Source organism: Haemaphysalis longicornis, unplaced genomic scaffold (assembly GCF_048455015.1).
Source record: "Haemaphysalis longicornis isolate Haplotype H1 unplaced genomic scaffold, Haemaphysalis longicornis Haplotype H1 scaffold_8, whole genome shotgun sequence".
NCBI classification, from domain to species: Eukaryota; Metazoa; Arthropoda; class Arachnida; order Ixodida; family Ixodidae; genus Haemaphysalis; species Haemaphysalis longicornis.
The window spans coordinates 188,736,604-188,762,203 of record NW_027526445.1 but is presented as its reverse complement, the minus strand read 5'-3'; the positions used below and the strand labels follow the sequence as shown (position 1 = coordinate 188,762,203).

General features: G+C 46.4%; 1 protein-coding gene and 1 non-coding gene across 2 annotated transcripts; one reads left to right on the top strand and one right to left on the bottom strand.

The window, feature by feature from the left end:
- The first annotated feature begins 1,256 nt into the window (after window positions 1–1,256).
- Window positions 1,257–18,226, top strand: LOC144148993 (iripin-3-like). Its single transcript, XM_077680517.1, has 2 exons — window positions 1,257–2,174; window positions 17,911–18,226. The coding sequence occupies exons 1-2, from the start codon at window positions 1,303–1,305 to the stop codon at window positions 18,224–18,226; spliced, it is 1,188 nt and encodes a 395-aa protein (XP_077536643.1). The 5' UTR covers window positions 1,257–1,302.
- Window positions 10,421–10,493, bottom strand: Trnas-gcu (transfer RNA serine (anticodon GCU)). Its single transcript has one exon. It is a non-coding gene; the product is annotated as a tRNA-Ser (tRNA).
- Window positions 18,227–25,600: the final 7,374 nt, after the last annotated feature.

Genomic DNA, 25,600 nt, shown 5'->3' with positions numbered 1-25,600 from the left:
GCTTCCGTCCGCAGCCGCACTGTTTCATACTAACACAAACAGAATGAACTGAAAACGCAAGGTTCTCGCGTAAGGGGAAAAACAAAGGCAAGCGGAAACGAGGAACTTGTAGATCAGACAGGCGACCAGCGCAGCTTTGGTCTTTGCCGCCCGGCGCACGCCGCCAACGCTGCCGCCGAAACTGCGCAACTCCAAAACTGAAAAACTATCTATAAGCATTTCGCTACTCAGCAACCTTCTCGGAGTGGAAGGGCTGAGAATTTGTTCTCTTCCATTCTCTGCGAATGTATATCAAGGTGTGACACCGGGGAAACGGCGGCCACCATCGTCGGGTGACTGCTGTGCTGCTGCTGATGATGACATCCTGAAAGAAATTGGCACGTACCCGCAAGGGGGTATTGGCCAGGGCTAAATCGGTTGTTGAAATACGCGGGGACTTCAAAATCCTAAATTATTTCCGGAAAGAGGCTGTAAAAGGACACTTGGTTATGAATAAAACCCGAATTACCCATTAATTAGCACCGTTCAGCAATTCACACGACCTGAAGCAGAAAGAAAATTTCGAATGCAATTATATATATATATATATATATATATATATATATATATATATATATATATATATATATCCATTTTTTCAAACCCCAAACTTGATGCGCCAATAGATAATATCAGTGGAATCGAAAAAGTCAACCCGAAACTCTCAATTGGGTCCTTCAAAAGCAGTTGTCTAGCTGTTGAGAAACGGCGGCAGTCGAGAAAAAAATGCTCGATTGTTTCAGGGACCTGGCATCGCACACATAGTTCCGTAGGTGAAAGTTCTGATCTGTACAGGTAGAAATGCAGCCTTGGAATCCTGCTGCGCAGCTCGGTGAAGGTCACCTCGCATTGCCGAGAACCACAAAAATGAAACTTCCACCAGGACTTTAAATGTTGGTACTCTTCAAATGATAAAAGTGAGTCTGAACGAGTAGCGTCTAAATGCCAATATCGTCATAATTTGGGAGATGCAAATAGAGCCAGATTAGGTATTCCGAATTGAATGGGAGCTGTGACAGCGAGATTAACTAAATGATCCGCTATCTCGTTGCCTCTCATGTCCGTACGGCCAGGGACACAAGACAAGCGTATTTCCTTTACGTGCCTAGGAACAAAAAATAATAGTGTGAGATACAATGGAGAGTGGGAAGGGGAAGTTAATGCCGATATAACTGCCGTCGAATCGGATAATATGATGATTTTTGATACATGCTGCTGCACTTTTATGCTTATTCTTCCTCTTTTCTGCAGGAATACGCAAAAATGACGGTCGGCCTGCTGTTCGTAATTGGTATTTCTGCCTGTTACGGAGCACGCAACGCTCAAGCAGGATTGGTGCACGAAGCGTGTGACATCCTTGGCTATCGCCTGTTACCCGTGCTCTCGCGCAAGGAGCAGCCCAACGTCCTGTACTCACCCCACAGTCTGTCCTCGCTCATGGGCATGGTGTACGCAGGGGCCAGAGGCAGCACGAAGAAAGAGCTTTTCAGAACTCTGGGCTACAAGGAGGCCCGCGTTGCCGAAGACGAGATACTCGAGTTGCACAAGGCGCACAATGAACGCCTCCGCCAGATCACCAATTCCACCGTAAGCAGCGCCAACGCCGGTGCGCTCAAGAAGGGCTTGCGAATTCTCCCCACTTATCGCACCAGTTTGAAAGAATCATTTGACGCCGAGTTGTTTACCGTTGACTTTAAGAAGAAAGGTGAGGCGGCAGTCCGTACCATCAACGACTGGGTCGGTACTCACACTAGAGGCCTAATACCAGAACTGTTCGACAAGCCCCTTCCACCTGACACCCAAATGGTTGTCTTAAATGCTGTGTACTTCAAGGGCCTTTGGGTGACCGAGTTCAACAAGTCAGAGACCAAGCGACTCCCCTTTTACAATGACGGAAGGCAGGCGACTCAAGTGGACACTATGACCGGGAAATTCAGGGCTTCTTACGGAAGATTCGATGATTTGGACTGCGATATTCTGGAATTACCTTATAAAATCGCCGATTACAGTATGACAATAATGCTGCCCCGCCGTCGAGATGGCATCGCAAGCCTACGAAAACTGCCCATGCATTCTTTCAGACAGGCGCTGGAGAAGCTCCGGGAGAATACGGAAGTCAAGATCCGTCTTCCCAAGTAATGTATCCTTTGTTGTATTTTGTATTTCATGCGCACACGTACTCGCGCCACTTTCCCACAACTGCTCTATTATTCTTCATTGTGCCTGGGCATGTGAGGCTCTGTTAACAGTGCTCGTGTGTGTCAAGTACTCTTCCCTGTGTCCGTGTGTAAACCGCGCTGTTTTCTCCTAATCATGTTAAACCAACACGCCCAGATAGCCACGTAAGCGCATTTCATCCTGTTAACCTAATTATTATAGTTATGGGCTGCCGCTAGACGAGGATGCAGTAGTGAGAACGGAATGCTTGTGCTCTGAAGCAGGCAAGCCGCTGTTTGTGATCTGGGCGCAACGTCAGTAAATAGTGTTCTTCCGCCTTGAGCGTCGTGTTTTGGCACCCCTTGCTCAGCCGAGGACAGGCAAAATGGTCGGCACCTGCTGATCGCCCGCTTTCCCAAACAGCGCCCTGCTTGCTGGCATGTACGCGCCATAGCCACTCGATCTCCCCCTTTGGTGCAACCTGCCGATTCGTCTAGCAAACCACAAAACGTCGTGAAAGGACACGTTGTCTCGCTTGCAAATGTGGGAGGCCTGCGCGCTGCGTATCGGTGATGAAAGCGCCTTGCACCTGCTTGCCCCGCCTCGGGCGAAGGTGGCATCCTTTCTACTCTGTGACACTTTTGCCTGGCCGTCGCCTCGTCAGCCTCCTACGTCCATTTTTATTCGGGGCTGCTGTTAATTTTACCATTCCGGATAAATTACACTGCACGTGATGCATAAAAATTGTTCTGTGCCGCTTTGTAAGTTGTAATGAGCGAAACCCGGAACTGTACGTGCTACCATAAGTTTTCGTCCAGGGAACCTCCGGAATGCCTGGCCGCGGAACATTTCCCGATTATAGGTTTACCATTCCGCCTGTTCCGTCCTTTCCGCATGTACCGTTCGTTCCGGGACCCTACTGCGCCTGCGCGGGCGGGCGCGGTGAGCAGGCCCCCAAATAATCGGAACAGACGCTCGCGCATGGCAAGGCACAGCGGCCCGTCAGCGTAACTGAGCCACCCACCGAAACAAATGCCCAAGTACCCAGTTGGTTCCCTGTAGAGACGGTACATACAGAACGGACGGAACAGATGGAATCCCAAAAATGTTATGTAGTGACAAGCGCAGCCATGACGCTAGCAGAGTCAAGCTCTAAGAACGTCGCGTGTTCGCTCCACTCCGCCGGAGACCGGTTACAAGGTAGAAGCGCAGGTAACTGCTTCCAACAGCCCTGCCGATTCATTTTCTGTCTAACCCAACCTACATGCTCCCGTCTCTTTCCAAGAAGTGCAAAACTTAGCTTCGCACGCCACATGACGCGTGCATGCAAGCGAGCAGTTCAATTAAAGAGCTGCCAGTAGATACTACGCTCAAGAAAATATAGCATCAGGCGCTTCAGCAGACGTCGAAAGAAACTTGGAAAGTGAGTTGAAAACTGGAGAATGCCAGGAGACCTTTGTCCTGGTTGTTAGGTCTCTCGGCGTTGTAGACTGCCAATCCTCACCGAGCACCTCATTTCTAACCATATTACCCTGCGAAAGCCTAGCGAAGGCTTGGGTTGTGGCAGCCGCGGTGCCGACAGGTAGCATAAGAGGGTTTCCCGCCAGTTGACTGCTCATAGCCTGTAGACGTTTGAGTCACGCTCCGGGGTTTGAAAAGAAGGTCCCCTTTTACCCGTGTTGTTAGAGTGGCGCTAGCTATCGTCATAAAGCGCCAGATACAGTTGGGGTAAATATAAATACCACAGAAAGTCACGGAGAACACGTCGCCCAGAGAGCCGTAGTGGTAAGGCATCCAAGGTGAAATCGGAATGTCTGGGATCGTTCTCCACTCTGACCGCGTGTTTTTCGTCCTTTCTTTTTTCTTGCATAAATTTAAAAATAACTTCACTAACCACAGTATAAAATATTTGACCAATGGCCCCTATTGCCCAACTTTGTCATTGTTGACTGTGGGGCTTTCTGTATTTCCTTAACGAGCCCCTCATTTTTAGCCATAATATTCTGCGAAATCCCAGCGAGGGCCTCGGTTCTGGTAGCCTTGTTGCTGAAAAAGTAGTATAAAATGATTTCCCGCCAGTTGATTGCTCATAACAGCCTGTAGACATTTGACTAACGCCTGCGATTCGACGTTCGATTCACGCCCCCGACTGCGCTCCTATTACTCTACCTAGGACGTCGGCCGGGTTGTCGGTTCCTGGGCAGTAATGCCACTGATCTGCAGTGGAAGTCTTCTGATTTCTTGCACCCAATTCCATACGAACGTATTCCACGTAGCAGCGTCCTTGCCAACCCAACATAGGGTGATCAAAGAGTCCGTCAAAAGGTGTGTCTCAGCGATGTTGAGGTCCATGTTTTCCTTGATGTAGTGGACATCCGTGCAGCCAGGGTGAAGCTGGCAGTTCTAGCTCAGCTACCGTCACTTCCTTTATCTGCGCGACTAGGAGCAATCGCGTATACTTCAAGTCGTCCTCCAATTCCAGGAATACGTAAGCTGCTACCCCGTAGGCCAGAGGAATAGCATCCGGGAATATGTGCATTTGCTTTCTTAATGCATCCAGGCATGCATCCACACATGCAAGTCCACTGAATGAGCGCAACACTTTGCACCATTGCCCCCAAGCTCGAAGTAGGTCTTGAGGAAGCCCATCGTCCAAACCAAGGTTTCGTTTCCATGGGTCTTGAAGTAGGATCTTGGCTGTGACCACGAACGGGCTTAGAAATCCGAGAGGGTCGAAAATTTGTGCAATGGCTCGAACAGTAAGCCGCTTTGCCGTTGGGCTTTCGTGCGGTTTCAAGGTTGCCTGAAGGTTGAATCCAAAACAATCTTTCACTTTACCCCATCGTAAGCAGAGCACCTTCGATTATTTAAGAGCTGGCAGGGAATTTACTATTTGTTCTTGCGAAAAGCAATTTAGAAATACTGCAGCTATGGTAGGGCCATTCGTAATCCACTTTCTGGTGTTCGTGGAAGCAGCCTTGAAGATGTCCAAGGTATATTCATGCAGGATTTTTGCTTCCACTTCCGAGTGAGCTCCATAAACCAAGTCGTAATTGTACATAGATCTCATGAGAAGCCCGTTGTGCGAGGGTAGTGAATTTGCCGAAGGGGGGCATGGGTACGAGAGTCGATGGTGTGCTCGATTGTAGATGTGCGGCCAAGCGCGCTTTTGGACAAATCGAATGACGAAAGAAATCGTTGAAGCAGCACCAAAAGTTTGGCTTTCTGGGTAGGGTCTAGACCGTCGTGAACAGAAGCAAGAAAAACATCAGTGGATGGGTCCGCCGCAGACGGACAAGGGTCAAGTCCGTCAACCAGAACGCGAGGCATGCGGCCGAAAAGTCTATCACACGACCAGGACCTATGTATTCCAAGCTGCCAAGTGTTTCACCCTCCAGAAGGGCGCACGGCGCCGAAGACACATGGGCAAACATGTTGCTCCTTCCGGCGCTGAGAGTAAGAACGGCAAACGGCAGGGGAAAACATTTGCGGCGCAGAAAAACGTCAGAGGGCGCAAACAGCGCAGTGGCATCAGTCGTGGATGCGCAGCGCACCGGCACACAAACAGAAGAAAATGCCGGGACGTCGGCGTCGGTTGCCATGACGAGTTGGGTAGTGGGGGCACCTTTTCTTTCATCAAATAGTGCGTCACCGAAAGAAAACTCAACTTCTGCGCGCGCACATTCGATCACTGCGTTAATACGCGAAAGGAAGTCCCACCCTAATATGACGTCGTGGGAACACGCCGATAGCACAATGAGTTTAATGAAGTACAGTACAAGGTAAATATAACTGGTAGCGAAGCTTCCATAGAAGCCCATACGTTCAGAAAATGGCGGATCTTAAGCTGCTCATGGGGCTTAGCGCCATCTGTGTGAGGAGGGAACACTTCCGGCGGAACAAAAAATAAACAGGATGTGACGCAAGATCCGGTCAGAAAGTGACGTCATTTTGGTGGCATTAGCGGGAAAATTTGACTTCAAAATAGCCTTAGCAGGACTCTGATCGCTGAGGGCTCATGTCATTGCCATCTGACGCAAGTTGGCGAGCCCTTGGCGTGTGTGCAATGTTCAAGGGGCAACGCCAGCTTATACTCGTGACTAGAGAAACGCACTTTAGCATACTGTCGTATGATTCGCCTCGGTGTTTATAAAAGCATCTTGCATCTTCTCTGAACCTTTATTCTGTATTCATGCCTTCCACTGCTGTATAAAAGCAATCAGTTGTTTATTTTGATTGCAGCGGGGGGCAAACGCACACCCCCCCCCCCTTCGACCGGAATTTTTTTTCTGCCTTGGGATACAGAGCCCAAAATGACACTTGACCACTCTCCCCGGCCCCCCTTTTATATAAAAAACATGCCCACTCCTTACCCCGATACCAATTTCTACCAACGCCACTGCTAAGTTTAATTGCGTCGCACATACGCAGGTAGGCGTGCGTGCCTTAAGTATAGATCAAGGTTATATAATGCTTGCTCAGTTTGTGTACTTCTGTTCTAAGAGAAGAAATAACGCAAAGTCATGCTATAATCAAGACATTTGAATTTTATTCCAGGATGAACATAAAACAAATTTACCACACTGCACAAAATGAGCACGTATACAATAAGTACAAAATGTTCGTGGGCACTACATGCATTATGATTTTCCTTACGCGCCGAAAAATTGACTTTACCCGTAACACATGGCATTATGAGCAATGAAAGCGTCAACAGCAGAACTACTTCGAAACAAGAGAAAAGAACTAGGCACTGCATCTTGACGTAGAAAACCGGCCGCAGGAATGCCGATTCACGAAAGTGCAGCGAGCACACGGCAGCTGTCCCGGCGTCTTATCAAGTAGACAAGGGTTTCTACAGAAGTTCACTCAGCATTCACGCCTGCAATTTCCTGGTTGCATTATTAGGCAAGTGTCGCAACAGATAAGTAAAAAGAGGAAAAATGGATCAATGCAAACGAAAGCGACGGCAATATGTAAAAGCACATAGCAGGAAAGATCTGGCAGCAGCGCAGCATGGAGCAGCACAACACAGTACTGCGATGGAAATAATGCTTGCGCATACAAGTGCGGGAAGCAACGAGCACTACAAGCGTTGTAATGCAATAGAGAAGACACTGAGATAGACAATTAAAGCGACTCGTTTAAATTCGAGTGGTACTACGCCGAGAAGTCCTAGAGTAATTGACACAACTTGCTCTGAGACAGCCTGAGGTGAAATCAAGAGATAACTGTGACATAACAAAGCTTTAGACCCAATTTTTTTTCGAAGCACCTCCACGTCCCCTAACACAACCCCCGTGCACATATTAACAGTACAATAGTTTCGCGTTACCTGTGGAAATGAGAGGAAAATGGTGCAGTAAAACGCCAGGTGTACGGGAGTTGCTGTTGCAACTTGTACAGCACATCGTTTCTGTAGGTACCGACGAAAGCGCTCCGCTCCAACCGTTGGCAGCATCGTCCCGTAGTTCACCGTGCCTGCCGGGCACGGTACTAAACGTGTTCACCGACGATACAACGCACCTCGCAAGTCCACGCACGGCAAAAATTAAGTTCACACCAAATTAACAAGGAAAAACGAATGCAAATGCGCACCACCAAAACACACGAGGGGCGTTTCCTAGCAGACGAACTTTAGGAGCGCCTTTCCGATCACTACAAGGACTGCATCACAAAGCAATGACATGCGCCATTCTTCAGAGGGCGCTACAAAAAAGGTTTTTGAGAATGAACGGCATTTTCAATAATTATTTATACACTGTGCCTAAATAAATGTGATTCAGAAATAAATATAGTTCGTAAAATATAATTGTTGTTTTATTGTTGAACAAAACTTGGTTTTTTGTTACTAGTGTTTGTTCCCTCCTCACCTAGTCGCGCTTCAATCGCCACTCCCATAAGCCCCCATGTTGATGTCGCTGGCAATAGGTTCTGAACCGCTTTTTGCCCGATCCTTCGCTACCATTTATATTTACCTTGTACAGTACGTCCTGAATAATGACTAGCAGTGCAAATGGCCATTGGCACCATATTGTGTGCGCTGGCGGTTCGGAGCGACAGTCCATGCGGATACGTCGTGACTTTGTGCAATGAACGGCATAGATCGGCTTTAATGACGGAAACAGCAGCTCACGTGTCTACAAGGGCGACAGTGCGAAAACCTTCTACGGTAACGTCAATAACATTGGTAGGGCACGCAGAAGGATGCGGCCTTGGACTTTTCGACGTCAGCGCAGTTCTTACTTCGGGAATTGCGGCGACTAGTTTTCCGTGTCTTCGGGACCAGGACGACTTCGCATCGGAGAAAGTGGAACACGACGTGGGGAGGATGAACGGCGGTCAGTAAACGTGGTGTGATCGGAAGAGCGAGGTGCAGTCGGGGAACGAAGTGGCGCCTCGGCTTGAGCCGACGGCGGAAAACCGGCATATGTAGCGTCCCATAGTGACGGCGAACAGCGGCGGCAGTAGCGTGAGACATGCCCAGGTACTCTACAAGCAAAGAAAGTAGGACGACTGTCCGGAGTACCCCATGGACCACAGGTCTGGGGATTAAACCTTGAGGGCGGAGGCACAGTTGAGACAGCTCGAGGTTGCACTGGCAACGTCGGTGGATACGTCAGGGCTGACACCGGCAATGGTATCGCGGCGATGTCGGCGCATGTGATGGGAGCGGCAATCGGCACGGATTGCGGGGAAAGCGGAAGTGCTTCGGCAACTGGATCTCCGATCACATGCTCGAGAGAAGTCCCCAGCGTCGACACAGGCTTTTCCGTGGCAGGTAGAAGGGACAACTGACGGGCCACCTCCTATCGCACGAAGTCTTTGATTTGCGAAAGCAACAAAGGATCGGCGTGCATGGCTGACAATCTTGACACACAGTCATCCTGAGCAAGAGATCGCCGAAGGAGGGTCAGTTGTCTCCGTAACTCATCGAAGCTTAGGAGCACGTTAATGACTTCTGTGACGGTGCGTAAATCCCTCGACAAAAGCGTTTGGAAGGCGTCGTCAACTATTCCTTTTAAGATGTGCTTGATCTTTTCAGCTTCTTGCATAGACAGGTCGACGCGCCGACACAGGTCGAGGACTACTTCAATGTAACTTGTGAAGTTCTCAACGACCTGCTGGGCTCGTAAGCGCAAGAGCTGCTCCGCTCGAAGCTTCCGCACAGCTGGGCGGCCGAAAACCGCTAGAAATTCGTCCTTGAACTCAGACCATGTTTTAATGTTACGCGGGTTACTTTTGTACCAAATCTCGACGACGCCGGTCAGGGGGAAGCTCCCATTATTGAGTTTGAAAACGTCGTCCCACCGGTTTTATGTGCTCACCCGCTCATAGGATGCGAGCCAATATTCCGCGTCGCTTTCATCGGTGCCGTTGAAGTCTGGCGGGTCTCGCTCACGCACGGCACCGGAGCACATCACAGGCCGAGACGAGGGCGTAGCGGTTTGGCTGGCTTTGCTGGTCATCCTTTCGGGCCGCTTTCGGCTCCGGACTTCCATGACTGGATCGTGACCCCGGCTCCTCCACCACTTGAAATGAGGTTTATTGGCAAAGGTTGCTGTGCAGGCGAAAGATCAGGAGGGTGCAGTCCGAGCACAGCCCGAGCACAGTCGACGTTTGGAGAGGAAGAGCAGTGCGAGGGTACCCCGTCGCTCTAGGCGATGACGGTGCGGCTTCCACATTTCGGCTTCTGCTACGGATGATGATAAAGGGGCGCACATCCGCCGCAGGCGATTGGCGATGGTCCTGATTCTTCCGGTGGACGTTGCCAATCTTCTGCATTGCATATATATATATATATATATATATAGTAAAGAAATGAGGGGCTCGTTGAGGAAATACAGAAACATAGGTCGGCAGTCTACAACGCCAAAGGAGGCATAGGGGTGTGGTTCGGCTGTATTTTTTACTACGGTTAATGAAGTTAAGATTTTTTTTAATATAGGGAAGAAAGAAAGAAAAACACGCGCCCAGAGTGGGGACCGAACCCACGCCTTTAGATTAGATCTCGAATGAAAGGCGTGGGTTCGGTCCCCACTCTGGGCGCGTGTTTTTCTTTCTTTCTAAATATATATATATATATATATATATATATATATATATATATATATATAGAAAAAGGGTTGGCAGTCAAGAAAACTTCTGAAAGTAACAGGGGGAATGCGGTAGGTCATAGAAACAGATGAATTTTTTGAGTCAGAAAGAAAGCAGTGAAAAAATGCCCGCCGGGTGGGATCCGAACCCACGACCTCCAGAATAGCGGTCTGGTGCGATGACCACTACGCTACCGGCGGACCTGGTCCCCCAACACTTTCTTGGGTGTTTATGTTAAGTTTTTTTTTTGTTTCCTGCACTTGGGGGTGGTAGTCAGCACCACTCGGACTATATATATATATATATATATATATATATATATATATATATATATATATATATATATATATATATATATATATATATATATATATATATATATATATGTAGCGAATCAGAATAGGAAATGAGGGGCTCGTTGAAAATAACACAGAAATAAGGGTTGGCAGTCGAGAAAACCTCGGAAAGCAAAGGGGAGGATGTGGTAGATCATTGAAACAGATTAAGAATTTGGAAAGAAAGAAAGAAAGTGAAGAAAAAATGCCCGCCAGGTGGGATCCGAACCCACGACCTCCAGAATACCGGTCTGGTGCGATCCAGAATACCGGTCTGGTGCTATCGCACCAGACCGGTATTCTGGAGGTCGTGGGTTCGGATCCCACCTGGCGGGCATTTTTTCTTCACTTTCTTTCTTTCTTTCCAAATTCTTAATCTGTTTCAATGATCTACCACATCCTCCCCTTTGCTTTCCGAGGTTTTCTCGACTGCCAACCCTTATTTCTGTGTTATATATATATATATATATATATATATATATATATATATATATATATATAATGTAAGTAGAGACAGAGATACACGAGAAAGACATTAATAATAAAAATAAAAGTTAGCTGACGTTTCAGGAAGAGGACTTCCTTTCTTCTCTCTGAAGAAAGGAAGTCCTCTTCCTGAAACGTCAGGAAACTTTAATTTTAATTTTTAATGTCTTTCTCGTGTGTCTCTGTCTCTACTTACCTTATTTTTTCGCGCTCTGTGTGAGTTTTTTGTTTCCAGACTATATATATATGTATATGTATATATATATATATATATATATATATATATAGATATATATAATATATATATATATATATATATATATAGGAAAAGAAAAACTTTGAACAAGGTAAAAGCACGATTGTTGCCAACGTTTCAGCAAAGAGACTTGCTTTCGTCAGGGCCATATATATATATATATATATATATATATATATATATAATCTATTGGTGAAGGGAAAGGTTATACCTTTACGAAAAACGGTGGGAAGGGTTACCCAAAAGTTGCCCAACTGCGCGGGTAACCTGTGTACACTTCCTGCACACATTTCTACGCGTCTCCAGTGAGCAAGGCGATAGGCCGCTCCCAGGAGGATAAAGCCATGGCTACAGCTCTCCCGCATCTCTCGGCAGCAGCAGTTGTGGCGGAAGGGTCAGGCGCTAAGCTTCTGTTTCGCTTTTGCAGGTTACTATAATGCCGGTCTAGCACCTCAGGTTAAGTCTTTTCGGCAACTGTGGCTGTGACTTCTTGAGCTGCTGTAATTCACTGCTGTTTCTTTGAGCTACCATACAAGATGCCTACTTAACGGAGCTCCCTAAACTCATTGAACAGCTGGAGGCAGCATCCGCACCTAATCTAGATGGTTTTCTTGAAAATAAGTTTGAGAAATCGAAATCAACGATGGCGTCATTGGAACCGGCAGAAGGGTCTGTACACGCTGAGCTGGCTGAGCTGATCTCCAGCGTGGAAATGCTAAATGGATGTGTAGAGGAAACAAAGATAGGAAACGCCTGTCTTCTTGAAGCTAGCAAGGCACTGGAGGCAAAAAACAAGGGTTTCAGCAAATGCGTCTCCGAGCTTGAGGAGTATTCTCGCATGAATAATGTTTAGCTAAGGGGATTCCTTGTACTAAGGGTGAACAGTGCGACGAGATCGTGAAGAAAGTGAAATATTCGATCGGCTGCTCAGTTGCCACCGGCGACATTGACGTAGCTGACCGGGTTCCTACAAAGTCCCCGCAAAACTAAATCATCAGCGTTCGTTTGGGCTGTTGGGCAAAGAAACAAGATTTTATTGCAAACGCACGAAAGGTTGTGCTTAGAACAAAGTATCTAGGGTGAACTGCAGCACAGAACTCCGCCGTTTTTGCAAATGAACACTTTATGCCTTAAAACAAAAGGCTGTTTGTCAAGGCCTTCGCTCTGAAAAAAGACAAAGTATGGCAATTCCTTTGGACCAGCAACTGCCATATTTGTCTAGGCAAGGTGCTGTACAAGGACGGCAAGGTGCTCCGCATTGCAAGTGACCGAGACCTAGCCGTGCTCGGATAGACAGGGCGTGCTCTGTGATGTCGATTCTGGATTACGTCCAAAATGGCTGCGTACCTGTCACCTGCTCAACTACGCCAACTCCTCAAAGACTCGTTTTCATCGGTCATACATTTTAATGAGCGCAGCCTCAGGAAACATCAACAGGATATAATTTCACTCGTGTCGAGGAAAAACTATACGTTTTCATGCATCTGCTGTGAGTCTTTTGTGAGTCTTAGCTAAGAAATGATGATAACAACTTGCTCGACGTTCCGTCGTATTCACCTGAGTACTGTGACAGATACGCAAATAACCATGGCCGTGCCGCAAGTTTTTTATCTACGCCCGTTAGGTACAAGCGAAGAATTGTTCGCAATCTTTCAATTGCAACTGGTCAATCAGTATGGATTGAAACCGATGAGGTATTCACTTCACCCCGTGGCAATAAAACCATCCTTGGCAGCGTCTAGCGGTCACCATCATCATCAGTATCGGAATTCTGCAATAAACGTAATGCACAACTAGTCAAACTGTCGCTCGAAAATAAAAAGGTGGTTACAAAGGGTGAAATCAATACCAAGCTTTTAGACAACGACAGCCCCGCCCCTATCGATTACAATAATTGCTTTCTTGCCTATGGCTTTGGATCCTTTATTTCTTCTTGTGCAAGGTTTTCATCAGGAAACACAAGCAAACGCATTGACCATATATTATCTAATTCAATTCAGTCCCAAGATTTTGCAATCCTCAAGAGTGACATAACTGATCATTATCCAATTTTCTTTCCTCTACGCTGTGATGGTCATATTTATACCCGCTTATTTTATGGGCCTGTATTAAGCAAAGACAAGTTCATCCAGTTCGTCGGCAATGCTGACTGGTCACCTCCTGTGCTAATGGCCGACGCAGACGCCGTGTATAGTGAATTCATTTCTATCAAACAGGAGTGTCAAAACCTTTCTACAACGCGATATTACAGCCATTAGAAATCCGTAGCTCTACGCAATATGTGGTTTACAGATAGCTTACTGTGATGCATGTGCAAAATAGAGCACTCTTACTGCCCTCCCCTTAAAAAAAAACACCTTCCTTTCAACATTCCTATAAAAAATAGATACAAAGCCTTCAGTCAGACCCTTAACAAGCTGCTAAAATAATCCCGGCGCCGGTATTACGAGTCTAAGATTAAGTCAGCAGGCTGCGATGCTAAACAACTGTGGAAAATAATTACCTCATTTCTGAACGGAGACTGCCAAGCCGTATCGACCAACGCAATTCACTTATCCAGAAAGATATACTATTCTCCCCGAGAAATCGCGAAGACGCTTAGGAATCATTTTTCCGCTGATAATAGTGATCCCATTCTCACCGATGTAGATTCGTTCCAACGCCTTCCACAGTTCTTTTTTTTCTTTTCCCAACAAGCCCTGATTAAGTAATTTCCATAATCAAATAGATCAAGGTAACTAGTGCTGGCCTCCACATTCCTCCGGTTCCTATCAAGTGGGTTTGTGATATAATTGCGCATCCGTTTTGTGGAATTTCAAATCAGATATTGAAATATGGTGTATTTCCATAACAAGGGAACCTTGAGGCGCTCGGACACAAAGACAAGCGATTGGGACACACAAGGCGCTAAGCGCCTTGTGTGTCCCACTCGCTTGTCCCTGTGTCTTAGCGCTTCAAGGTTCCGTCATGTCATACCAACAGGCCCAAAGCAGCACCCTCGTGAACTATATTCCGTCACAACTTAAACAATCCGAAATCATGCCGATTTACAGAAATGGAGACCCAAGACCAATTATTAATTACAAACATTGTGCTAGATTGTCACTGTTCAGTAGCTAGAAAAATGTTTACCTTGCGTATGGCTAAATATGTAACAAAATATGCGGTTTTATCCCGTAATTAGTGTGATTTCTTAGCTCGATATCCAACTAACCTTGCCCTCGTATCCTTTACTGATAAAATTAAAAGCACGATCGATACCGGAAGATTCGCTGGATCCTTTCTATAGAGCAAACCAAAGCATTTTATTCTATTAATCGTAGTATCTTACTCGCTAAAAAGAAATGAATAGGCGGCTTAGGCCACGCCCTGGAATTTATAAAAAGATACTTGCTTAATCGATCGCAAGCCGCATCTTTATGTAACACACTGTCTAACATTATGAATGTTAACAAATGCATACCTCAGGGATCTATTCTTGGACGTATTTTATTTCAAATTTACATCAATGACTTACCTAAAACCCTTAGCTTTTGCGAGCCCTTTTTTACGCCGGTGATACAACTCTACCAGCTAACGATACCTCCATTCATAATTTAACAGAAAAACTGGCGTACGATCTCAAAAATGTATTGCATTGGTGCTAGCGTAACTGTCTGCAAATACACGCGTACTAAAACAGCTTTTATGGGTTCACTTCCAGCCTTAAACGCTTACTTTTGACCAGGTCCCACAGATTAATGATTTATCTAGTCATAGAGTTTCCTAATTCAAGTTTCTAGGAGTCGTACTCGACTCAAACCTAAAATACACCAACCATGTATCGCATATCAAACGAAAACAGTCGTACGGTATCCGCGTACTAATCAACGCGGGTGCGCTTTATCAACCTTAATATCACTTTATTATGCCTTAATTCACACTCACCTCACTTACTGTATTGCATCACGAGGTAATACCTATCATACTCATTCGCTGCAATCCAGCACATTCAAAACCAAGTGATACGAATGGTAACATATAGTCTCTGCAATAGCAACGCCACTCAGCTACTCAAGGGTAATAGATTACTAACAATACGCAGGCTTTTCAAATACAGCCTCAGTATTCTTATGTGACAATCAGTTAATAAACTGATACCTACGATCCTATTCCGCCCCGAAACGCTGAATAAAACAACTGTACCCGGTTGACCCCAAACATTTATTTCTTACTCCCAAATGTGAACACTAAATATGACACTCTGCTTATTTGTGGCAATTTATAGCTAGAATAGCCTTCCTAGTGAAATTAAAACGTGATAGTTTATAAATTCGTTGAAAACTGCGCTTTCTTCCTTTCTTTCTGGCGCTTAGCATTCTATAAACACTTTTCACTACTATTTCATTTTATAATCCCCTTTCGTTTGTTCGTTGGCGTACTGTTCTACTTGTATTTTCTTATTGCCGAACTAGGCGCTCAGGTCTTTCGGCAATCTCTGTATTGTCGCGTGCTATAAACACGCAGTTGCTGAGCCGGGGTCCTTGAAGGTGACGACCAGATGGGTAGACGCAGCCGGAACCTTTTCGGGAGAGCTCGAGCACAGGGTTCCAAGCGCGAGCGCCAGAGCTGTCAATGACAAATGACGAGAGAGCGTGAGCGCTCTCTCAACTACTTGGTCCTCACAGTAGCCTCTTTGCGCCGCTGTTAAGAAACACCTGACAGTATATACTTTCTTACAGGAGGTTCCCTTACACCCTCTTGCTGTGAGAACTCCTTCTGTATATTCACCTATGTCTGCAGTTTATGAAGACACAAGAAACATTATTCTTGTTATGCTTGATAAAAAGAGAGAAAGATTTCGAAAACGGGGCTGCATGTATACAATCGGGATGTGCTCGTGCGGCAACAAGAGAGCGAGAAGGGAAAAAAGGAGGGTGCACACATCGCTCACTCAAAAATGAAGGTACCTGATTGCACGAAACGAAGCCAACCAAACGCGATGTATGTGACCGAGCATACTGGGAGCAGGTGCAGGCGGTACGTCCACATCAGAACAATGCGGAATGCAAAAAGAGAAAAACCAGGCGCACAAAAAGGTAGTAAACGGGAGGCAGGTGTCGTCTGGTATGTCCAGGAGCGTTCAGAAGCTATGGGCTTCTACGGAAGCAATGTGAAAGGACTACATAAGTTGCACAAAAGGCCCGCCGACAACAGTTTGAGGATGGTGCAATACAGTTCAAGAAAAAAAAAGTCAGGGAAATGGACATCTGTCCGGACATATTTTTGCACCGAGAAGAGAAGAAAAACAACCACAGGAACAGAACAACGCACACAAACACACGCTCTAACAGATGGCGCATCAAGTGACACATTTAAATTAGCAGAAGGAATGCAGCCTCCTGGCTTAGGGGAATATGGCATTATCTAGCCGGATTTGGCTGATAAAGCCACTGCACGTAGTGAAAGTACTAGAGTCATCTACCGGGTATTGACAGATATGCTGAAATTATTTTTAGGTTGAATAGAGTTTGAGCGAGCGGCTTTATCGATTTGAATGATTCTGGGAATTAATGCGTCGACGATACACAGGCAATGAGGCGCGCTGTAGTGGAGTACTACGGATTAATTTTCACCACCTTGGGGTCTTTAACCTGCGCCAAAATTTCGAACACACGTGCGTTTTTGCTTTTCGCCTCCATCAGAAAAGCGGCCGACGCCACCGAAAATCGAATCCGCGTCCTTAGGCTCAGCAGCACAAAGCCTTAGCCACTGAGCCGCCGCGGCGGGTTGTGCGAGTCGGTAATACCGGTAGACCATCAACAAATTATGTACAAAAATTAAAGTTATAAGAGTAAAGTCGCCGATATTTATCCATAGATAAGCACGTTAGCCTCCCGTAACTTTCATAGATTCCAAGCGAAGTTGGCTTACGCTTATAACAGAGAAGTGTTGTTCATTGTGCTTTGCCGTGGCCACGTTCGTGGAACCTATGCATGTATTCAGCGAATTCCTGCAATTCCTTGACACCGACAGACCTGTTTCTGCATTTTCTGACGTCGTATTTGCGTTCTTCACTGCTAAATACACCAGGACACCCCGTGAATTTGGTCCTGTTCACGCCTTTCAACGATCTTCAAAAATGTATATATTGCTATCCCTACTGCCTAGACCTACGCGGTTTTCCAGCTGGAGGAAGCTAAGCGTGTGCGATAAGCCGTTTAAATATCAACTCTCTTTATAGCCTTTCTGCTACTTGAGATATTAATTATTTGTCCTAAAAACACTCATTACCTCAGTTTTCTTCGTCTCTAACCTGTATAGGATGTTTAAGAAGCCCAAATTCTGTAGTTGCTTGTAACGATGTCAAGTAAGCAAGGGGAGGTCCAACATAACAACCGGAAATAACGCGGTATATAAAAAACAGAAGACAAAAATCTCGAACGTATGGCGCTAATGGACATTTTCTACTTTCAACAGCCTTTCAACAGACCAGGAAGTGTATGTTCGAGTCGCATGCTCTCCGACTGACGCATGGACATTACATATCTCCTCCTGCAGGTTCAAGCTGGCGACGAAGTACCATCTCAAGGACACATTCGAAAGGGTCGGCATACGCAGCGTCTTCGACCCGCACAAAGCCGATCTCTCGGGCGTCACCGGACACAAGGGGCTGTATTTGAGTGGCGTCATTCACAAAGCGGTCATCGAAGTGGACGAAAAAGGGACCAAAGCGGCCGCGGCCAGCGCCACAAACATGGTCGTAGCCTGTCTAGGGTGCACCATTGATGAGTTCTACGCGGACCACCCGTTCATGTTTTGCATCCGCAGCAAAAATTCCGGCGTGCTTTTCATGGGCGAGGTGAATAGACTGTGAGAGTTTCAACCAATCCAGCAGCAATAAAGCTACATTTACCTTCTGGAACACTCACTATCTCAATGGTATACCTTTGCCTCAGAGCAAAACTGGACCCCGCACAGTGGAGATGTGTTGGAAGGTGGAGGGGAAAAGCCTCAAGCGATGGCCGTCAAGCCTTGGTCAAGCTCCCGCCGATGGACCTCGCAGAGTAACGAGTGGATCACGCATTACCCATTACCTGCTTTTCCAATGCCACATATAAAATTAAAACCCCCACAAAAGTGATTGGTTTCTGCAAAGGAAGGGCTGCACCAACTCTTCAGGGAGGGTAGCCATCATGGCCGGAAAGCATTTGGCACGTCACACCTTCAAACTACAGACCGTCCTTGAGGCTGTTTCAATTAGGACAATATTTTAATAGTTTGTTAAAAGGTATTCTCCCTCTACACCCCACCATCGACTAATGGGTTCTGATTCTTAGACTTTGATGAAAGAGTTACGTGAACCGTCCACATATGGGCTACCTCAGGCTAAAAGCGGCTAGCAACCGTTTGAAAGTGCCTAAGGACCCCCGTACATGGCAGCAGCATGACATCTAAGGCAGAAACTTATTCGGCGCTTCAATATATGGCAGTGCTACGCGGAGAAATCAAACACATTATAACTTAAACAGAGCCATCTCAGAAAATAATGTCAGCAAAATGGCAAAAGAAGCAGTACATTTTCGCCCTCATTTGGCACTCAAAAACTGTATATGACACTGCATTATAGTGCCAAGAGTACAAGCAAACAAAGGTGTGTGCACATCAATAGCCACCATACCATTTTATGAGAAGTAAAATGAAGTAAAAAATTAACTGGGTTTCTGGCTCTCAGATAGCGTAAGCAAAAAACGCTGCCATACCACGTAAGTACATGCGCTCACTTAAAAAGTTAAAATCAAATAGTGTCATGAAATGATGAACTGAAGAAAATAACCCTGTATGCCTGATATTTACAAAATATTGACGCACTGCTTTGAGCCTACACACATTGCAGTTGAGCTGTTTATTTTGGTATCTGTAAAAAAAAGGCCCTTTGTGTTTAAGGGAATGCGGCATCTATCTTGTGTGCCGGCGTGGAACCAGCCACCTATAGCGGCCACTTGTCCGATAATCGCTTCTTTTGAATTTCTAAGCCCTTGGTGATTGTAATGAAGGTCCTAAACTTTTAATTTGAGGAAAAAAACACAGCAAAGACGGAGGCAGACATAAATATAGTTTACACTGTGTTATAGCGAGGGAATAATACCTGTGTTGTGTGTGTGTAGGGCACATTCCCAATATACCAGGGTTCTTGTGTCTTGTGCCATCAAAGCTGTGTGAATATTTGTATTATACGTGTGCCCCACGCATGCGTACAGTAGTTAATGCGTGAATACAACCGAGCACGGTAAATCTGTCAATTCGTCGTTGCAGGAAGAGAACGGGGACACCTTAATAGTGCCCCTGCCACTAACGAGAACTCTGGAGTTCTTACGCACGGATGCCCTTTTTTGGCTCCTTAAAAAGCTCGTAACATCATCAGGAGCAGGCCTTTTCAAAAACGACCATCTTACATTCTATAATATAGCACACAGCACCTACACCACCACTTACCTATTGTGTCTGCTGTTCGCTTTCCGCCTGTAGAATGGTAGGCCGGCACAAACTTGTACGGTAGTGACAACTTCCCAACCACACCACGATACATAGGTAAAGGCCGGAAACAGCATGCGTTATGACAAAAACTTCGCCGAAGCCAGAGCGAACCGGAATACACTCCCAGAAACATCCAAACTTCAGTACACCTTCATCAAACACCTACGCGTGGAGGAGACTAGACTCATTACGTGGCACATCCTCGACTATGCCAAAAGTTCATTTGAGAGGTTTCAGGTGCAGCACACAACCCAAGGAGGCCCTGGTCGAACGAGGACTAGACGGGAACGATAAGCCCAGAGCAAGGCTTCCTTCACCGATACCCCGCAAACACAAACTCGCATCATTGAAAAGGGCAAAGGCTCTTGGAAAGCGGATACGGCCGGTGAGTCACCTGAGTTTCGTCGCAGGAAGCTGTGAACGGAGACGTGTTAGCCATAAAGAGGTTCGACGTATGGGAAGGTGTGTCGTAGGTGCTACGAAATAAATGCCCACATTTCTTGTTTTGTTTTTACGTGCACATGTTTCTCATCGAAGTCGATAAGATGGTCAACGACACAAAAACGGGAAGCGAGGCAGGCAGGTAGGGCAACAAAGAAAACAGTAGAGGGCTTGTAAAGAACCTGCGGCCCCCTGTTGAGTGTCGCGGTCACCTTGCGCGTCCTTGAGCCCCAAACGAGGACGATAAAGTACTACGAGACTTTCCGACCCTTAATGCTACCCAGAAGCGGTTGTGAGAATCACGTGATTCGACAGTATAATGTTCTCTTTTTTTCCCTTTGGGCTTACATCCTGCTCCCTTGAGAGCGAACGTCAGAGGGGCAAAGATGATAACGTGGTTCGAGACTAAAATGCTGTCTCTTTTCTGCACTGTTTGCTTCATTACGGTAATTTCCTGCGCCGTGTAAAAGAGAGGTCCCTTTTTCGCGTTATTGTATTCTCAATTTCGAAGTGTAAGTAATAACCACCAAGAATAGGGGTGCGATGTTATTGCATGATGCCTATTCGTACACTGGGTTCAATCGCATCAGCCTACCATCCACGTTGGCTCAGTGGCTAAGGCATTGTGCTGCTGAGCACAAGGTAGTGGGTTCGATTCCCGTCCGAGGCGGCCGCTTTTTTAATGGAGGCGAAAAGCAAAAACGCCCGTGTGTACGAGATTTCTTTGCACGTTAAAGATCCTTAGGTGGTCAAAATTAATCCGGACCCCTCCATTATGGCGCTCCTTATCGCCTGCGCTGCGTCGGCGCGTTAAACCATACAATCAATCAATCAATCAATCAATCAATCAATCGCATCACCTACGCTATAGGACCTGCCGTAAAAGAGGACCTTGTTTAGCGAAAGTTACGAGTAATCTCGCCTCAGGTCGCATCCTAGCATTTTCCGGAGAATATACACATGCGACAGACCCAAGCGAATCAAACGCCTGCAAGTTCGTAATTGATGATTCATTGTAGGGTTTAACGCGCCGACGCAACGCAGGCGATGAGGCGCGCCGTAGTGGAGGGCTCCGGTTTAATCTTGACCACCTGGGGATCTTTAACGTGCGCCGAAATCTCGTACACACGGGCATTTTGCAAGTTCGTAATTAGACGAAGATGGAGGCAGGTTAGCACTCCCACGAGATATTTTGTATATCACATCTTTCTACAAGGAGGACTAATATCCACGCGCTCATGTTTATTGCAGCAGGATGCCGTTTATACCCCCCTCAAATACATCTAGATACCGTCACCTGTGTCACTGACACGCATTCCACATATCGGCTGCTTCGAAGCTTCGGCGCACAATACGCAGGCATAGACACATCGCCACTTACGCGGGAGTCTGAGTTTGGATCCCTCCTGGTGTTAGGTTCATTTCTTTTTTTTTTTGTGACTTCCTTTCACCAGTTCGTTCTTTGGGGAGTATCGGAACTGACCAACCGGGTGAGGGAGAAACCGTTCGTACCCTCCCATTTAGTCCCTAAAGGGTGTAATGATTGGGGCAAAGTCAAGTAGTCCCCCAAAAGACGAACTTTTAGTCCTTTTTGCCTAAGCATGCATGCAGTCATTTTATGGCGACTATGCGGAAATAACGTTTTCAGGAGGTGAAAATTTTGAGTGCAGTTTGCCTTTGAGCCTACTTGACTTACCATTCCACAGGACGGATCAGGCTTCCATGCAGTACAACAACTTTAACTCACCATGATTCAGCTAACCAAATTCATTCACCGCATCAAGCTCAAAGGGGCAGGAGTGAAGGAACCAGACGTCATTGGACTTAAGCTTTTCTCATAAGGCACGTTATGTACGGCACACCTTACCTGTCTCTCAAGCCAGCCGAACGGTGAACATTCTGTACTTGTGACATGACGCCATATCATTCACTGCAGGTGAACAGAATATGCCTTTTCATATGCTGTGAGTGATCTCAAGACGCCATGACACAAGCACAGACACGCACGCACAGAATAATAATAGAAGTAAAACTAGAACAAAGCAACAAACATGAACAAAGAATTATAAGTTTTCGGAAAGTCGGGTAACCTGGCACAGCGGACGACAGCTGATCTGACACCTAATGACTGGTATCGACAATGAACCTCAGGAATACAGTGTTATGATTTGTACTAGTTGCTATGTAAATATTTGTGGCCATACTAAGCTATCGTCTAAACGGGTTTTCTGATCGCCTGCTACCTAATTCGGCTCCTTCCTACCGTGAATCGTCATAGCTCGTTTCGTTTTGCATATCTCAGGTGGCACCACCGATCCAAGATCAGCTTGCCCGTCCATAATGGCCGCCATTTTGCCATAGTCGAAAATCGATATAATGTATTTACAGAATAAACAGGCATCTACTGTATTTCCCACCGCCAAACAAAAGATACCACAAAATGCGAACTACGTGTGAAGTTTGACCGCGAACGGAGCAGCGATACGCTCAGGAAAATTTCTGAAGTGTTCCATTTATTGATGTAACATCCTGTATGTCCTGGTGCTGAGTCTATGCTGCTAAGGGCATCGCCAAATTTCTAGTGTTGCGGACACATGAGGAAAGGGAACCCATAAAAAAAGACGCCTTTTGAAAAGTTTTCATATTTGAAAACTGAACACTATGATCATTCCAAGGCTTGAAGTCCGTATTTGGGCTTGCTCTTGTGACAGCGTGAAGCACAATAACGTTGTTTGTATGAGTGGGCGTGAAATTTAAACGAAATACCAGAAGGAAAGATATTTAAGTTGGATATTTTGTCTCAATAACTGATTTATATGCGAAATCCTGGATGACAAACGATACATCAAACTGACGCTTTCATGCGACCGAATTCAGAATATACAACCCTCATCAGCATAGACCGCTTCTTACTGGCTGCAAGAAGTTGACGGACACTCACGCGCATGAGCAGTCAGTGTCAGGTGACTGTCGCAGCGCCCTTCTTTTTTGTATGGAAGAGCACGTGACTGTTTGCTTGTTTGCATAGCGCTGACGTGCCTGCCATGCACATGAAGCTCAGGAACAATATTTTATCGCTGATATTGGTGCACACACAAAAAAACGAGGAAAATCGCTACAGTTTACCCGAGTGACAAAAAAGGTCCGAATGAAAAAACTGAAGTCCTATTTAGGCACTCTCAGCAACTTACTCGCGACCCAGGCTTGCTTTCGTCAATAGCGTAGCAGGCAGACTCAAATTTTACGACACAAATAAGAGGTGCCAGGAGTACATTTCACTTCAAATTATCGTGTAAAATTTATTGCATGTGAAAATGCAGACGGTTCCACAACTATATTGCGGTAGAGGGCATTCAACGTAACTTTGGACTGCTCTGGAGATTCATTTATAGTGAGAGCCTAAATGTCCAACGAGACGAAAGATCCAGCGAGTCTAAACGTCCAATCGAGCCTGAATGTCCAATGGGATGAAAGGGTCACCGGGACGGATTATCCATTGTTGGGCCTTTCGTCTGGTTGGATATTTCGTGTCGTTGGACCTTTAGACGCTGAATCCTTCCGCACCACTCCTAGAGCATCTCTTCGTTTTCATCCTTTTGCGACCATGCGCGGTCGACCTTTTCAGCACTGTTGTCGTCAATACTCCTAATTTTAAGATTGAAAGGTTAGTTTCGTCCCGGTAAATGAAGAAATAACGCAGTTCGTGGCTAGGAGACATTCGAACGCTATCTGCATTGTACTCAAGCAGGAAATAACTCTAAGTTTGTTTACAGGAACAGAGCAAGTGGCGAAAAATCAAGCTGGCAAAATATTTACTGCATAATGAAAGTAGAAGAAAAAATTACAGTGTGATGTGATAGCACAATAACTGCAGCACTCCATGCATGTGATTGCTAAACCAATACAGGATTCCATGACAGTGGCGGGGAAACAAGGAAAATGTTCCCATGAGTAGTCGTGGTGTGATGACCGTGACGTTTATGTGAGGCCTGGCAGGACCAGGATGAGCCAACGTAGGAATACAGAAGGCAGGTAGGGAGCACCCGACACAGCCGTAGCATCGAAGCGATGGCGCTATGATGTGACGAAGCGAGAAGTTATAAATCAAGAGGCATCTTCGGGAGTCGTCCGGGCCCGCCGCGGTGGTCCCGGGGCCCTTGCGTCCTTTGAAGTGGGAGAGGATCGGCCTCACTGTGATACAGCGCTAATTCCAATAGAACCGGATATCCTACGTTTAGAGAGGGCTGGAGAGACAAAGGGAGATAATCTTTAGTGAGTCAAGCTCTGGTACGGGGATGTGGAGGCGCTGGCTTTAGCCTGGCGGCAACAATGGTAGCCACAATGGTAGCCAGATTCGTCAGGGAGGCTTGAACCCTGGATCGAAGCTGCCCAGCGCCCTAGAGAGGGCTCGAGCGGCGCGTGATGGTGAGTTCTGGCGTCCTCCCGAGACCGTGGGGTCTTCGCTGGCTCTATAGTCCTTGCCCTCAGGCGATAGGCCTTCCAGGTCTGAAAACGAGCCGCACCTGGCTTCCGCGATGACTCCTACCTACTATTCGTCCACCCCCTTTTTTGTGCCATTTGGCAAGCCTCGAGCCACCATCGCCCTCTTCGGCCGCCTTATGGTTGATTTTCAACCACACATAAAGCAATGTTGGCTGCTTCTCACCAAACATGTCAATCTTTATGGCCTGCACAAAGAGCAGCAATCCCTCAAAGGCATAAAGTTTGCGCACGCAGAGGCGGCCACAACATCTTCGATTGTGTCAAAAAAGCACACCGACTGCAACAAGCGGCTTCGGATTGTGATCAGCCGATATTGCAACGCGAGACAAACCGAGAGGGTTCCCGCTGCTTCCTTACACCAACGATTTCACCCGCAGACACACACAAGATAAAGGCAGGAATCAGAAAACTAGAAGGACAATATGCACAGCATGGACCTGGTTCGCAAAAAAGGGGACACACTTGAATAGCAGGCTAATACGCTTGCACAACAGTTGGAGCACGTGTCCTATTCTGCATACTACACCAACACATTAACGAAGCATGAAATCTTGAAAGCATGAAAGCATGAAAAACAGTCAAATACTTCTTACAACTCCCTGTTATCAGTTCATGAGCTGAGGGCTGCTCAAGGCCTAGTAGCAGATGCCGTAGTTTTCGGAATTCTAGGTGGCCTATAATTGCATTCAAGAGTACCGGCCATCACTTCCCCAGGCAGAACTACTGCGTGCTATCACGGAATCTTACGTTGCACTTCCTGAATCGAATC

Excerpts from the sequence above, each read along its gene's own strand:
- LOC144148993 (XM_077680517.1), top strand. The coding sequence starts at position 1,303 with ATGACGGTCGGCCTGCTGTTCGTAATTGGTATTTCTGCCTGTTACGGA. Across the intron at positions 2,175-17,910 it reads GTCAAGATCCGTCTTCCCAA|GTTCAAGCTGGCGACGAAGT; the intron begins GTAATGTATCCT and ends CTCCTCCTGCAG.